The sequence below is a fragment of the Zingiber officinale genome, chromosome 4A (genome assembly GCF_018446385.1).
Source record: "Zingiber officinale cultivar Zhangliang chromosome 4A, Zo_v1.1, whole genome shotgun sequence".
Classification (NCBI taxonomy): Eukaryota; Viridiplantae; Streptophyta; class Magnoliopsida; order Zingiberales; family Zingiberaceae; genus Zingiber; species Zingiber officinale.
The window spans coordinates 110262425-110280596 of record NC_055992.1 but is presented as its reverse complement, the minus strand read 5'-3'; the positions used below and the strand labels follow the sequence as shown (position 1 = coordinate 110280596).

General features: G+C 36.6%; 1 protein-coding gene across 1 annotated transcript; it reads right to left on the bottom strand.

Moving 5' to 3' along the window:
* Positions 1-5319: 5319 nt before the first annotated feature.
* On the bottom strand, positions 5320-6003 carry LOC121973551 (eukaryotic translation initiation factor 1A-like). The gene has a single exon (XM_042524959.1). The coding sequence runs from the start codon at positions 5883-5885 to the stop codon at positions 5451-5453; it is 435 nt and encodes a 144-aa protein (XP_042380893.1). The 5' UTR covers positions 5886-6003; the 3' UTR covers positions 5320-5450.
* Between the last annotated feature and the right edge of the window lie 12169 nt (positions 6004-18172).

Here is an 18172-nt window from a genome sequence, read left to right as displayed (position 1 = left end):
TCCAAATAGTTTGATATGAAGAACTTGGGAGAATGTGGACATATTCTTGGGATTAAAGTAATAAGGGATCGTAAGAAAAGGATGTTGTGCTTATCCCAAGCTTCATACATCAATATTATCCTAGCTCGTTTTAGCATGCAAAACTTCAAGAAAGGTTTTCTACCTTTTCGGCATGGAGTACCTTTATCTAAAGAGATGTGTCCTAAGACATCAAAGGAGATAGAGGAGATGAAGGGAGTTCCTTATGCTTTGGCTGTAAGAAGCCTAATGTATGTGATGTTATGTACGAAACCAGATATCTGTTTTACCGTGGGCATGGTTAGCAGATATCAAAGTAACCCAGGACCGGGACATTGGACTGCTATAAAGCATATATTAAAGTACCTGAAAATGACTAGAGATTATATGTTGGTTTACCAGGCAGATGATTTGCCCCCTGTGGGTTACACAGATTCGGATTTCCAATCAGATAGGGACAATAGTAAGTCAACATCAGGGTATGTGTTTACTTTGGGAGGTGGAGCCATAACATGGAGTATTAAGCAAAAATGTGTTTCGGACTCTACCATGGAAGCTGAGTATGTGGCAGCGTCTGAGGCAGCCAAAGAAGCTGTATGACTGAGAAACTTTTTGATGGACTTAGATGTGATTCCTGGTTTGCCCAAAATTATCATAAATTATTGTGATAATAGTAGTACAGTAGCAAACTCGAAGGAACCACGAGCCCATAAGGCAAGTAAACACATTGAGCGCAAGTACCACCTGTTACGAGACATCGTAAAACGAGGAGAGGTTGTTGTCGCCAAGATTATATCAACAGATAATCTGACAGATCCTTTCACTAATGCTCTTCTGGCGAGAGCTTTTGATAAACATGTTGAGGGGATGAGAATAAGATATATGGAAGCATTTATGACAGCATAGTCTTTTAGTATAAATGGAAGATTGTTGGGATGTATATTATAAGCCTAGCTTTTGTATGAACATTTGTTTTAAAATATTTTGAAATGAGAATCACTTTGGTTAAATGTTTGCATTTTATATTTCTATATATATCAATGCAGTTGTCCATTTAATTTATATTGTAGATAACATGGTGTGTGGTGTTACATAGAAGATCATGTTATCGGTTCCTTATAAATTATAAATAGTAGCTCACAACCAAAATGGATTGGGACAAACCATTGGAACGGTTGTAGTGTAATTTGGTATTAGTCTGAACGGTTTAGAGACGGAGATGAATCTTGTCCTCTTCATACTCAGTATACTTTTTTATACTTTTCTTCGTGACCTTCCATATTCCCCTATTTAATAGTATTAATTACCGTTAGAAGGTATCTTTGTTTGGACTTCTTTACATTCAATGGAACTAGTATTAATTGTTGACATATATTTTTATCTTGACTTCTTTACATTCAAAGATGTCATAACAAATATAGATGGAATATTCTTTTTTGTTTCTCCTTCTCCTTATTAAATATATAGTTTTTCTTTTTTTCTTGTTTTATCAGTTTATTATTATTTTATCATTAACATGTACAATGATTATCTTTAGCATATCGATTACTAACGCCCTTGTCTCTTCATCTTCAACCTATGAATGCTACTGTATATCCGACAAAATCCTCTTAGCCCCAATCAGTTGAGTACTTAGATACGTTTATCCACCGTTGTCCGAGCAACCTTTGTCCCTATCAGTCGAGAACTTGGAAAGTCAGCTTGGATATTTACCAACTGTTGTCCGACCAATCTTGGTCTCAATCAGCCAAGTACTTAGACAGCCAGCTTGAGTAGTCAGTCAAATCGGAGTGATATTCATTTTGATCGGTTGGATATTCTTTATTTCGATCAATCTAGTTTTAATTTTTTTCATCTATGTAAATAAAATATCTTAATTTGGAGGACGGCGAGACTTTATCTTTTTCCACGTAATTCGGTATATACGCACTGCACTTTTGAATTGAGTAAAATATTATAAATATTATTTTAGTGTTAAAATATTTTAATTAACCATTTTTGTTGTTTTAATGAAAATGGATGTGCAAGGAACTATTATTTGTTGACCAGATATGAACAATTTCATAATTTTTATTTCTTGTAAACCTTTTCAAATTATATAACATAGATATTTATATTTCTTAAAAACAAAAAAAAAAACATTTTAAAATTTTAGATTCTGTTCCTTCGCGTCTCATCCTGTAACATCTAGGGATGACAATGGATAGGACGGGAGGAGGTTTGTCATTCCCATCCCCATCCCATTCTCATTTTTTCGGGTTCGGAGATTCCTCGAACCCGAACCCACGGGGATCGAATCCCCATCTCCGCCCCCATTCCCGTTTCATTCCCAAATTTAATTTATATTATTATTATTATTTAATAATTATTATTAATGATAATATTAATATTAATATTATTATTATTAATCATATTTTCAAAAATTTTAATATTAATATTAACACTATTATTAATATTTTTAAAAAAAAATCATATTATTATTTATTAATATTAATAATAATAATATTCGGGGCGGGTTCGGGGATGGGGATAGTATTCTCATACTCGCCTCAAACCCACCTCATCCCTGAAAAATCGAAAATCTCCATCCTTATTTCAGATTTTCCTCGCGGGATCTCAAACTCACCGAAAAAATTATCATCCCTAATAACATCAATGATATTGATGAGAAAGCAGGATACTCTTTAGCGACCTAAGAGGCACAAGTAATCCATGTTGCAAGCTGCATCTTTCAAAATTAACTCTTTTTAAGATTTATTTACTTCTAAATTTTTCAATTGATAATTCAAATAATGGCCCGCGATTTATATACCAAACCATGTTGTCATATAATAGTATTATTACAATGGTCTCCAATGTCGATAAAAATTGTGTATAACATCCTTCCACATGCTGACCAATTACAATTTTTTTAATTTACCTAGTTGTGTGAGACGCTTAAGATCAACATACGACTTTTTACTACAATTCAACACGAGCTTACTTGAATTCAATCACGGCTAAAATTATAATTTTGCATGCTCTTATGAAGCACACTGTCATCCGAGTATAACTCGGCTAGTCTGAATGCTCTTATATATAGTTTTACTCAAAATCAACTTATTTAACTTATAGAAGTCCAAAATTCGACTAGAAATGGGAGAGGGCAGTGTGTTGAGGATAGATCCGTCAATTTATCTATTTCATCAAATAATTTAAATAAATTAAATTAAATTTTATCAACCCATCCATTTTAAGACAGATCCAAACACATTGATCCGTCAATTTGTTTGCTTTGCCTAATAATTTAAATAAATTAAATTAAATTTTATTAACCCAATTTTAGATCGATCCAAGCACACCGATCAATAAATTAAGTTAAATTTTATTAACCCAATTTTAGACCGATCCAAGCACACCGATCCATCTGGACTGTGACCCAGGTAAATTAGACCTGAGTTGACCCGTGGATTGAAAAAAAAAAATCTTCTAAAATTTAAACCGAAAATGAAAAACCCAATGAATTAAAATAAAAACCCCAATGAATTCATGAATTTGATTTCACCCATCTAATCCATAATTCAAATTTAAAAATTTTAATATTATATATATATATATATATATATATATATATATATATATATATATATATATATATATATATATTCATCCGTTTGACTATATATATATATTCATCCGTTTGACAGCACTAAGTGAGGCACTAACTGAGGACATGTGCAATCAAGTGAATGTATCACAAGCAGAATGTGTCCCCGAGAGAATGTATCACAAACACTAACGAGCAATACTCACTGGTCACTCCATTTCCCTCCACTTCGAATAATAAAAAGTTTTCCCTTCTTTTCTCCGGTTTACAATTTTTTTCTCCTCTAAACCAGATCAGATGCAAAAGCCATACGAAATCAAGAACCAAAACTGACTCTGGCAACGGTGACTTGCTCACCTCAAACGGTTTCTCACCACCGGTTCAACAATGAAATGAAAGGAGTGACTGAACGACTTATTTAAGGAGGGATTTTATTTGTCTAAGGAATTATTTTCCCAGATATTCAATGATGCTCTCATGTGTCAATATACCATCCAAAATTACAATTATCTATCCCCTTATTGCAAACACTACTATATATTAATGACCTAGAAAGGATCAAAACAAGAAACACCCATCAAATCTTCAGCACTAAAGTCACCAATCAGTCAATCAACACAAGGCAATGCAAACAAATGAAGCTCCAACCAGATCCACAGCAATATATATATATATATACTTGCTAGTGTCACCAAAACCAAGCAAATTTAATTAATTGAAGGCGATGAAGGAACAATCAAGAGGCAAGTCCCTCAAATGTATGCTCGCTCAAGCAATAAATTCATAACTGCAGTGTTTATGGCTGATCGGTCTACCATTTAATATACGAGAAAAAAAAAACAGAGAGGAAAAAATATTGAGATGGGCTCTGAGAACAATAAAGATGATCAAAGATGGCGGACTCAAGCCACACGTAAGAATTCAAATAATCTTGTTTACACGGGCCACAACCATCACAGAAGTTAATTCAAAAGCACATGAATATCCTTAGTTAATCTAACAAATTCAACCAAATTTCTACAGCAAATTTAGAAGTCCAATTTAAAAAAAAAAAAATTGTTTACTAATCAAACAATGTTCCAGAAAACAACATTAGTTGAAAAGACGCATGTATCAAAAAGTGTCCTTTCAGGAAGTAAACTGTGTGAAAATTTCATGAATTAAAGCTCAGACATTTTATGACCGCATACGCTTGAACACAAACAGTGGCAAAGGGGAAGTACTCTTATTTTGTGGAGTTAAGATGGAGGTTAAAATGTAGAGGTGGTTTTGCTTTCTACTTAATTTGAAGTTAGACAGGGGAAAACAAAGGCGGCGCCTTCACAATTAAAGCTATTGCCTGAATGGCTCTTATGATATTGAATGAAATGAGATCAATAAAGCTTGAGATGAACCTGGCTAAGCATGCGGCCAAATTTAGGAGAAAATATAAGACAGAGAAACAAGGACAATGAAAGATAACTATAAGCATCACAAACACAGAAATTGATCATTTAAAGCATATAAACATCTTCATAACTTATTTTATATCATCTTTGTATAACAATTTTAAACAGAAAAGTGAAAGTTTAATCATATATAAGAACAAAGAAAACTGATAAAAAGTTCAGAAAGAAAACTCAACATAACGAAAGGTGCTCAAAGATAGGATATATATATATATATATATATATATATATATATATATATATATAAGAATCACAAAACACAGCAAATAAGCATCTTCGTACTTGGTTTATGAAATACTTTAAAACATTCAAGCAGCAAATTTAGACGTACAATAAACCAAACTGAAATTGAAACATTCGAGAGATAGAAAGAAGGCCCAATCGATCCCATCACTACCTTAGATCTTGTCAATATCTTCGTCCTCGAACTCGATATAGTCGTCAGCACCACCCTCGTCCTCCTCGTCGAGGCCTCCAATGCCCTCGTTGAGGCGGATGTTCTCAGGAAGCTCGCCGTAGGCCTTGAGGAGACGGGCCTCGTCGGGCATATACTTGAATATGACGTCGGCCTTGTCGTCCTGGTAGTCGCGGAGGCCGACGAGGATGATGTCCCCTGCGGCAATCCACACCTTCTTGTGCATCTTACCGCGGATGTGGCAGAGTCTCTTGGATCCGTCGATGCACGTGGCCTCGCAACGGCCGTTGCCAAGCATCCGGAGGACCTGGGCGTACTCCTGGCCGTCCTCCTTGAAGACCAACTCGCGCTTCTCGTCGTCGGCCTCGTTCTTTCCCCTCTTGCGATTCTTCCCTCCCTTTCCCTTGTTCTTCGGCATCCTTCTCCGGCGTCGATCGAACCCCTAACCCTAGAAAGGGTTACCTACCCCTCTTTTTTTTTATGGTTCGCGCCGCCGTCGAAGGAGATCGCGTGAAGGCCAGGCCACCGAAGCCGTGATTGAGCGAACCTCTTTTTTATAATCCTTGGTGAGGGCAGTTAGCCGTCCATCGGAATCTGCACGAATCTGAAAGTAAGACGAATAAAAATTAGATTTGATTTAGTTCAAATATATATATATATATATATATATATATATATATATATATATATATATATATATATATTTTGATATGTTGAGCGACGCTTTGTGCGCGACCATGAATGACGTGCAGACGTGGCGTTGTCAACTCGATTTCGCTAAAAAAAATATGTCATTTATTCTCTCTCCCCTTCCGCCTTCTATTCAAAATTTTAGCGTGGAAAATTTCTCAAATTAAAATCTCCCTCGTCGCTCTCTCTCTCACACTCCCACCATCTCCGTCATCCGTCGGACCTCACGCTCCTGTCGGAAAAGTTTCACCGGCGTCTTCAATCTCATAGATGCTCTGAGAGCTTACCACCTCTTACCATTCCCAATGATAATTCGTTTCATTTTAATTTATTATTTTCCACCGTTATAGCATACATATATTAGAAGGATTAATTCTATAACATGCAGGAATGACGACATCTATAAATGCCTGCAGGCTACAACCACATCTGCGCGTTAGCTGCTACATGTTGTAGCTACAAACGTGAAGCAGTCATTTGGTAAGTCATTTTCTTGGTAGATAATTTTTCTAGCAGATACTACCCCTACAAATATTTAAGTTCATGTATATCAACTTGGTAAAAAATTATTTGAAATTATTTTTTTACTGATGCAGCGCCTTTGCTTCGCTTCTAAACGTTGCAGCAACTACTTCGGAGCAAACTGTCCTTGTAGCTGCTACAACTTGTAGCAGCTAACTTAGAATGACGGTCGTAGAAGAAAGGAATGATTTATGCTATGATGTGCAAGGCCGACACTTGCTACAAACGCCTGCAACCACTTGGACAAACAAACTTTCCTTTGCTGCTACAAGTTATAGCAGCTACTTCGACAGTTAACTGCTAGACTTTATAGCAACTAGCTGTCCATGTAGCTGCTACAACGTGTAGCAGCCACTTCGACAGGTAACTACTACACCTTATAGCAGTTAACTCTCCATGTAACTACTACAACTTATAGCAGCCGCTTGGTAAGTTATTTTTTTACTAGCTATATTTTCTAGCAGATATTAACCCTAAAAATATTTTTGTAGTTGTATATCAACTTGCTAAAAAATTATTTAAAATTATTTATGTTGTTGCAGTGCCTTTGCTTTGTTGATACACATTGTAGCAGCTATTGGGGTTGCAAGGTTGTAAATATAGTCTCATATTGAAAACACATGGTAAAGATCATAGGTTTATAAGAGAAAAGATATCTCCATTGGCATGAGGCCTCTTGGGTAGAACCCAAGAGTAAAACCATGAGGCTTAGGCCCAAAGTGGATAATATCATACCATTGTGGAGATTTCTAAATTCTTTTCGATCAAACAATTGGTATCAGAACTCAGACTACAAGAAGGTTTAACCGTCGACTGTGCACAAGAGCAATGGTCTGACTGAGCCATGTGGGTACAATATTGATCTCGAACAAAGAAAGTGGGGGCTCATATGTTCAGATCAAGAGGACCAGGCACCAGGCAGGAAGTCCTAGCTGCGGCTAGGCAAGGAAGTCCTAATAGGTCAGGTGGACCAAGGGGCAAGAAGACCTGGTGGGTCGAGGATCGGATGTGCAAAGCCTGTGGTCATTTGTTTGATGGGGGGATTGTTAGGGAAAAGATATCTCCATTGACATGAGGCCTTTTGGGTAGAGCCCAAAAGCAAAACCATAAGGGCTTAGGCCCAAAGTGGACAATATCATACCATTGTGGAGATATCTAAATTATTTTCGATCCAACAGCAACTACTTCGACAAATAACTACTAACCTTGTAGCAGCTAAATAAGGTGTAGCAGTTATTTCTTGGTTTACGCTCAACAAGATTTTACTCTACATTTTCAACCAATAATAAATAGATCATAACAATCTCAGTTTTTTATTTAGATCAATTAAATGAGGTTCTACACGTTGTAGAAGCAATTGCAGCACGTTGAAGCAGCTAGTTGTCAGAAACTGCTACACGGTGTAGCAGCTTGTCAAGAGTGGCTGCTACACTGTGTAGCAATTACTTCTGATTAGCTGCTACACTTTGTAACAACTACTCCAGAATAGCTCTTACAACGCGTAGTAGGTACTGCTGATCTCCAAATAACCTTTCTTACCAATTACCTTTTTGCAATTATTGTGCAATTATATTTTTACCCTCATTGGCCAAAGGTTTAACCCCTAAACTCGCCGTGTGACAAACACTTCAAAAGAATTTCAATCATAGTAGATCGGTGCCCACACGGTATCTTCGTCAATCAATCTCACCGTGACGACTTGTTTCTCATCCAAATCTTCACCTCTATCGTAAGTATTCTGTTAAGGATGAAAGTTTTGAGTCATCTCAGTTTGTTTAGGGGTTTGAATTTAGAGTTTTGATTCGTCTCCTAGCTGCTACAATGGGGTTTAATGATTTTAGGGCTTTCGGGTTTAAGATTATGGTTGAGAGAATAGAGTGTTTAAAAAAAATTAATCTTTGTTGTAGCAGCTACTGTAGTTGAACCCTAATGATTAATACAACGTGGTTAAACCCTACAGTCTCGATTGGTTTCTCGCTATTGTAGCAGCTACTTGACCCTAACTGCTACAACGTGTAGCAGCTACTCATGTTTAGCAGCAACTACTCACTAAGATCTTATGTATTTGTTTGACAGAATTAAATGGCGAGCCAGAAAATTACTGCTTCCCGGGCATACCGTAAGAAAGTGCATTGGAAAAGTAATTACCCACACTTCAAGAGTTTTTTTATCATCACTACACATAAACGACCGACAGATAGAGATGATCAATGGAAGCCCATTTGTTTGGGCAGTAGTCATGCCTGAAATTACAAATATCCGAAGCCTTATACAAAATATGTTTGACAATTAGGGCGTTGAAGTAAGATGTTTCATCTTTCATAATAAGGAGATCAACTTCACAAGGAAAGATGTTTCACTGATTCTAGGACTCCCAGACCAAGGAGATAAAGTAAATTTGCACCAGCAGACTGCCACCGCCCAACTATTTCTTCAACACTTTAATAATGTGGAGTATACACAGTAGGAGTTAGAGAGCAAGATGATCAACCTCCGCAAACAACCTTCATCTGCTGAATCTGATACTCTCTTTTGCCAATTTTAATACTATATTTCTTTGTTTTTGTTTTATTTACTACTATTAGCAGTATATCTAGATTACTAGTACAGTCACTAATAGATTTTGTAGATGATTTTGCTAATTTAGGTAGGTATAATTGGTGTAAAGCTGTATATAACTATATGAGCCCACGGCTAGGGGCCATTGGTGTAATGCTTTGCCAAAGGCCGAAACCAGAAGGCCTTACAGGAAATCAAGCTCCCATGCTTAAAGGGTTCGCACATCTCCTAGCTATAAGTGCTTAAATATAATGATAGTCTCATAATATTTATGCATAAAATATCTTATTTAAACAATTTTATTGTATTGCAAGTCTGGATGTATAAACATGTCAGAATAAATGATCATTACAGACAGTATGCCCTTCCAAGAATATGCAGATGGAAGTGGTCAGTCTCCCGTGTGGAGACAATAAAATTTAGGATCACAGAATTACCTACTGCCAAAATAATTATTGATTTAAGTCCATCAGACCTAGAGACACATCTGCTTTCAGACGATTCCCTAGATGATGTCGTAGAGCATATAAATCAACAAATTGCTGAGGGGTTTTTACAATCAACTGCTAAGCGACATCCTGAACAAGATCCTGAACAATTTCCTAAATAGGCAATCGACGCTCAAGAAAATCCCCAAGCATAGCCTGAGCAGGAGAAAGAGGCTTGTACAAATTGTTAAGCAAGGGAGGCCGAAATTGTTCATTTAGAGTTTGTGGTTGAGGGCAATGACCGACTCATTGGCCAGATGGAGGCCAGAATTAGTGAGTTAATTGTTGAGATTCAATTATGTGCCAGTGATGCAGAAACCTCATTAGCTTCCAAGGACAAAACAATTGATGAGAAGGACAAAATTATAGATATAAAAGATCAAATTATAACAAAGCAAGATAGAAAAATTCAAAATCTTCAAAGTTAATTACTTGCCAAGGTTATAGTGTCATTACCTGCCAATCGACCATTAACAAGGTCAAAGAGGTGTGTTACAAAGAGAAGGATGCCTCCAACTACTAAAGAGATTAAGGGAGTGCCCTTGGCCAAAAAGAGTAAAAGAGTCACTTTCCAAGATGAGCAGGAGACAGAGATGGCCAAGGGCAAAGGAGAGGAAAATGTTGAGCCTCTTGTTAAAGTACCAGATGCCCCTGTCTCATCTACTAATGTAGCTGCCACATCTTCATCAACTAAACTCTTGCATACGCTTGTCAAACAAAAATCCAAAATCATTAAGGTACGATTTTGGTTGGTTAATGTTGTATCTTTTAGTCCTAATTCACATATAATTACTCACATAGAAAACTTGTCTCTATGCATTTGTTTAGCAAGCGAAGTCATATTTTAAGAAAACTAAAGATGATGCGGTGAAAGAGGCATTGTTGAAATTGAGTTGGTTAAAGTGAGTCAAATGTTTCTTGAGTTATGCACTTATTGTAATGCAAATATATGATGAATTATGTTAATACTTCTATTGTGAACACAAGGATAAATTACATTGGAATTATCTTCTTATTATATGTCAAACAATTCATTTATATTGTTGAATAAAATCAACCATGACTGATTTAGAAGTTGCTATAACACATATAATTTCTGTAACTGCTCCAATTGTAACAGCAATAGACACTATTGATGTAAAACCAAATTTATGGGCATGTTTTATTTTTGGTTTATGTAGGGCTACGACAAAGCCAATATGGTCCAACGGAACGATTTCATTGAATATGTCATCTTTTCTGTGTATTTTTGATTGGAATGTCGACAGAGATGGTGATTGCATAAATGCATATTTTGCAATCATTGTAGAGGAAGCGAAATCTTCTGGCATACCTTATTGGTCATTCATATTTTGTCCTTCTGGTTTTGCTATAAGTATAACACCAACTCCTACTACCTAGTTTTTTATTCTCCATATATTCCTCCAACAATATTTGTGTGCATATATAGGATTTGTTTACAATGGTAAACTATGAGGCATTTAGTTTATCAGCAAACACTGACACTGACAAGCTAGTCAAATATATATTCTGTCCATTAAATAATGCAGATGATCACTGGCACCTATTGATCATAGACATCCAAGAAGGTCACTATATGCATTATAACTCCCTTGGAGCCTCAGAACTCTACACATCTAAGTTTCAAAGTTCTATAAATACTTGTCATGTTGAAGAAATCATTATGTAATGAATTTATGTGTGTATTGATTACTTACAAACTTCATCCTAATACACGTGGATTTTTTAAAAAATATAGACCCATCTTATTACGATATGTGGAATCCAGGGCTACCATCGCTAATGTCAAGAGACTTTGATGTATCTATAGTCCTGGGTCCTACACAAGTAAAATCGTAAGTATATGTTTAGCCATATTTTTTATACATCTCCACAATCCTAGTTGCAATTAGATTATTAACAGTGTGAAATCGACTCTATATTTCAATTAAAATTGTGCATTTTTTGTTATCCGATACGCTGAGAGCTTAATGTACAGAAGACCAATAAACTTCGGACAAGCTGGAATGAGAGAATATAGTTTTCATGTTGGTCATAAGATTTTTACCAACAAATACTGGATTACTGACAAGTTGGTGGTGTAAATTTATTGTAAAACTGATTATAAATTTATTGTAAATCCTATAAATTTTTCCTAGGTGGTGTAAATGTTTTGTAATACTGCTATAAATGTCTTGTCAATCTTCTACAGGGTATAGCAGCTAATATCGAGTAGCTGCTACATGTTGTGGCAGTTATTCTCTCTACAGGGGGTCTCTTTGGATCTATTTGTCATCCACCGAATATACGGTCGGATCGGCATTGGTCAAGCAGAATAGCCATGAACAGCAGCCTGTATATTTTTTAAGCTATATCTTAAAAGATGTTGAATCTCGCTACACTGATCTGGAAAAGTTAGCTTATGCTCTAGTGCTTGCCACTCGAAGACTCCGTCTATACTTTCTTGCTCATCATATAATTGTCATGACCAACATTACCTTGGGAAAATTCCTCCTCAACCCAGAAATGTCCAGGTGGCTAATCAAATAGACAACTGAACTCAGCGAGTTTGATATCCAATATCAACCCCGAACGGCGATTAAAGCTCATGCCTTGACTGATTTCATCACAGAAATCCAAAACAAAGAACCTGAAGCAACTTGGAGAGTATGTGTGGGTGGTTCTTCCACCCGACAAGGAAATAGGATCGGCGTACTATTGATCTTACCAAGAGTAGATCAAATACAGCTCTCCATTCGGCTAGATTATCGAGCCATCAACAACGAAGTTGAGTATGAAATCTTGATAGTCGGCTTACAGGCAGTACGGCATGTCGGAGCCACAAAGGTCCTCATTCACTCAGGTTCTCAGTTGACTGCCCAACAGTTATCAGGGGCGTTCGAGATTAGCAGCTCCCGATTCAAGTTATATGCAGAAACCTTCGAGAAGCTAAAGGTAAATTTTCAAGAAGTCACTATACAGAAGATCCCTCAATCAAACAATTAAGCAATAGATGAGCTGGCTAAGTTAGCTAGTTCATTATTATTGGTGCGGTTAACACTAACGGTCTAACTCAGGTTTTGATAAATGACAAAGTAGGTTAAGTTAATTTTGTTATGATCTAACACTTTGACTGAGTGTGCAGGAGAATCCAGCTAGGTTGACAGGCCGACCAGATAGCTGGCAAGAAGTCCAGATAGGTCGACGAGCTGACCTGATATCTGACATGAAGCCTAGCTAGGTCGACGGGCTGACCAGATAGCTGGCACGAAATCTAGCTAGGTCGACGGGTCGACTGGATAGCTGGCATGAAGTCCAGCTAAGTTGACAGGCCGACCGGATAGTTGGCACGAAGTCCAGACTGATCGATGGGCTGATCGGATGTCTGACAAAAGGTAAGTAAAACTAAGTCACAGGAGGAGAGTGACTCTGAGGACGCGCCCCAATTGAGGGATAGTAGGCATCATTCAAGTTTAGGTCCATTTGGGATCCTTAAACTGAGATCTTGACTAGTTCCTGGTCCTGGGAGGGTATGAACTAATTACGCTATTTTTTATATATTGTGCTAACACTTGTCTTGAAGGGTATTTTGGACTAATACATTTGTTGCAGGGTAAGAAAGCAAGCAAAGGAACAAAGCTACCTTCGGGTGAACAGTACCCGAAGGCGCCTTCTATGGATTTGAAAGTCATCTCGGAACTGTTCATGGAAGGCGCCTTCCACGGATAAAATTTGATTGGTTCGCAGATAAGCACCAATCACCTCAGGATAGATTCTATCCCATTGGAGGCACCTTCAAGGCCTTTGGAAGGTGCCTTCCAAGCTCTTTATAAGGCAATCTCAAGAAGACTTTCGAATAACAACTAAATATGAGCTATTGCACACACATTTGAGCCTTCGACTGCTTCCGATTGCTGCTATGACTCTACTTCAAAGTTGCTGAGCCCGACGACTGCTCCGAGGAGTTTCAATCGCGCTCGGCAGATAGACATCAGCACGAAGCGCATCATTTTGATTCCCATAAGAGTGTTGGTAACAATTATTTTTCTGTACTAAATTTCTATAAAAGGGTAAGTGCAGTTTATTGCACTTAACCTAATTCTTGTGTCCTCGATTCTCTCTTCCGGGGGTACCAGAAGAGATTTTTAGTGGGATGCCCATCGATAGGTCCGCGAGACCTGGGCCTTGAAGTAGGAGTCACCGAAGGCTCCGAACTAAGTAAAAAAACCACTCGTGTTTTTTTCTGGTGCTTTCCTTCTTACTTTCCGTTGTGTACTTGAGTTTTCTAAAAAAAAAGTGTTTTGAAAATCACATGATTCATCCCTCCCCCCCCCCTCTCTCATGTGTGTCACGATCCAACAAGTGGTATCAGAGCAGGTACCGCTTTGATTTGGTGCAACCACCAGTCGGGCAAGGGGGTAATTTTTTTTCGTCTTTTTTAGTTTTTCGACATAATCCAAATTGATATAATTACCTCTTTGGAAAGTTTTGTTTTATAGCAAATTAATTAGAATTGGTGCAACACCAATTTAGTCGTAATACATTTTTTTTTCTTTCTCCTACACTACTAATCCAAGACCAATTCTTGGGCCCTCTCTCTCTTCTCTCTTTGTGTGCAGAATTCATGGCCCAAACTGAGGGTTACAGCACCGTCCGACCTCCCCTATTCAATGGCGACGACTTCTCATACTGGAAGAAACGAATGGAAGTCTATCTGAAGACAAACTTCAATCAGTGGTTCAACGTCACCAGAGGCTATAAGGCTCCAGTCGACATCTTCGAAAATCCAATGGACCTGGAACATTGGAACCCAGAGATGAAGAAGAAAGCCCAAACAAATTTCAAAGCCCTCAACACACTACAATGCGGGCTAACGAAGGAAGAGCTGAATCGAGTGGGCCCACACAAAAATGTGAAGGAACTATGGGATAAACTCATCAAACTGCACAAAGGAACCAACGATGTTAAGGTAACTAAACGAGATCTTTATTTAAACATATTATTTAATATAAAAATGTAGGAAGGAGAATCGGCGAGTCAACTCTACGCAAGAATAAGGATATCCTCAACGGGCTTCACACCATCGACCACCAAATGGAGAACCGTGACTTAATAAGGTACGCCCTAAATGTATTTCCTTGAAATGCACTATGGGCATCCATCATGGATGCCTACAAAATTTCAAAGAATCTTTCAAAGTTAAAGTTAGATGAATTATTTTGTGAACTTGAGCTACATGAGCAAACTAACGCCAGAACCGAGAAAGGTATTGCCCTTTTTGCAGGTTCCTCCAAGGAAAAGTCAAGAACCAACCCTGAATCTGAAGGTGAGTCTGACCAAGACTCAGAAGATGAAGAACACCTGGTGAACTTGGTAAAAAAAATGTTCATCAGGAGAAAGAAGAACTTCAGCAGAAAAGATCTACAGAAGATCAACTCCACTATCGAACCAAAGAATGTGACCTGCTTCGGATGCAACAAGAAGAGTTACTACAAGAACGAGTGCCCAAAGCTAAAGAACGACAAAACCAAGACAACTAAAAAGAAGGCACTCAAAGTAACGTGGGACGAATTGTCCTCAGAGGAATCAGAAGCCGAAGAGCAGAAGCACCGAAGCTACCTCGCGCTGATGGCCCGCGAATCAGAATCGGAGGACGAATCAGAAGACGGGTCCGAACCCAAATCGAGCCACGAGTCTGTACTCGTTTCCAAAGGTTCTGATGAGGTAAACTTTTATTTAAGCAAAAAGTTTTTTAAAGTCATTTCTTGTTTAAATAAAAAATTAACTGAACAAGAAAATTAAAATAAAATGCTCTTTGAGGAAAACCAACAACTCAAGGAACAAATTGAAAAGACAAATCCAAATCAAGTCATAAAACTTGAGGAGAAAAATTCAACACTAAAAATTGAAATTAACAAACTTAAAGATTTGTTAGAAAATTTCACAACTAGATCTAAAAATTTGGAACTAATATTAAATAATAAAAAAGCGATATACAACAAATCCGGGCTTGGTTACAAGCCAAATCCAACAAATAAATCATTTATGTCATTAATAACTCAACATAAAATACAAACTAAAGCTTGGGTTCTGAAAATGTGTCTAACCATGCAAGTAGGAATTAATCAATAATATATACCTAAAAATAAAGTATATTATGTAAAAGCAAATAATCCAATTCAGAATCCTAACTATAAAATTAAATCAACTAAACCAAAATCAAATAATAGAAACAACTACAAAACCAAATCAAACTCAAACTATCATCAAGTTCATTATAATTATAAAAGTAATCGACATAAACCCAGAACTAAAATTTAATCCAGATCAATAATTCAGGGGGAGACTCCGAATTAGTTGGTACCTCCAAAACTAACCTACCCGGCAAGGTAATTAGGATTAGCTTAAAAAGGGACAAAGTTTAACTTGACCCACGGTACTGGTGAAGTTTTGGATGATAGTAGGTTAGAGAAGCTCTGTCTATGCATGTCTAGGAAGATATGGTTTGACCTAGTGCATTTGGCTGAGTGGAATTAATTGAAGCTACCCTTTACAGATCCTAACTAGTTAGACCAAGGTTTTGTACTAAGTTCAGAGGATAAGACTATTTGGAAAACCTCGAAGGCATGGTTACTCTAATGATGTCCAAGTGACTCATCATAGCCTAGAAGTTTATCCAAAAAATGTCTGTTTGTTGAGCCCAAAGCTAAACCTGAAGCTAACACAAAGTTAAATCAAACCTTAAAAATTGAACTTAACTTCATCTCATAAAAATTATAGGATTTCCTGATTGAAAACATAGATCGGGTGAGATGACTAAGGACGTTAAATTAAAATTAAAATTCAAATTCAAATTCAAATTAAATCTAAAATTAAATTTAAATTTAAATTTAAAATTAAATTAAATTAAAATAAATCAAATCAAATTTAAAATTAAATTAAAAATTCAATTTCAATTTATTTTAACTAAAAAATTATTTTAACCTAAATATTATTTTAACTTAAAAATTATCTTAAAATTTATTTTAACTAAAAAAATTATTTAAAAAATTATTTTAAACATTATTTTAACTTAAAAATTAGTTTAAAAACCATTTTAACTTAAAAATTATTTTTAAAATTATTTTCAAAATTATTTTAACTTAAAAATTAGTTTCAAAATTATTTTAACCTAAAAATTATTTTAACTTAAAAGTTATTTTAAAAATTATTTAAACTTAAAAGCTATTTTAAAAATTCATTGTTACTTAAAAATATTTAAAAAAAACTAATTTAACTTTAAATTAATTTAAACTAAATTCAAAATTAATTAACTTAAACCAATTTTTTTTTTTTTAAAAAAATGAAAAACGAAGGTGCCCCTAGAGGGCGCCTCTGGAAGGTGCCTCCAACATGGAAAGAGTGCACCTTCGGGAGCGGCGAAAAAAATCCCGCCAAAGCGGTGGAAGGCGCCTTCCACCGATATTAGGCGCCTTCCATGGGTTATGGAAGGCGCCCTCCATACGGATAGAAGGCGCCTTCCATGGGTTATAGAAGGCGCCCTCCATACGGATAAAAGGTGTCTTTAAACTGGAATTTTCCAACGAACAGAAGTGCTCTCTGTTTGTTCTTTTCCACGATTTCAGCCACACCAAGGCGCCTTTCAGCCTCATTTTTCATCATCATCCCTTCCACAACCTTTGAAAATGCCTCCTAGGTATAATCTACCTTAGTATATTACTTCAATACTTAATTTATATGCTTTTTTTGTATTTATGCCTATATGTTTGTATAAACATTAGGAAGAGACAACATGTTGCCCCTAGACCTATAAATGCCCCATCTACTGATGCTAGGTTCTCTTCTGGGCAGCTTAGATTGTCCTTTTTACAGCATACATATGTTTCATTGAAATCTAGATACTTAAGTAGGATCTTTTTCGCCAGTATTGCACCCCTATCATCCAGGTTATTGAGCACTACCAGTTAGAAAAACTGGTTTACTATAGTCATGCAGTAAATCTTGAATTATGTGCTCAGTTCTATAATAACTTAGGAAAGATAGATGACCTGACCTACTCCACCAGAGTTAGTGGAAAGGATTTTCACTTTTCCCCTATCTTATTATATGATAGTTTAGGATTTAGGAGGTCAGCATTCCCATTTTTGTGTTACCTTAGTAGGGATTTACCATTTGGCGGACCCTACTCTCATATTACATTAGATGATATCTATATGTATTTCTTTGGGGAGGAGAGATCCCATGTAGTGACTAACTTCAGGTCACTCTCTTTTAGAGTTCAGGACTATATCCTATATAGAGTCCTGACTACATGCATTTTGTCGATCACATCTCGCGACGTTGCGATGATGTGACCCTCCCACTCCTTTTTGTATGCTCTTTATCAGCATCTAGACATTGACATTTCATTACATATGTTTCATAATGTCATACATGCATCTAGTCT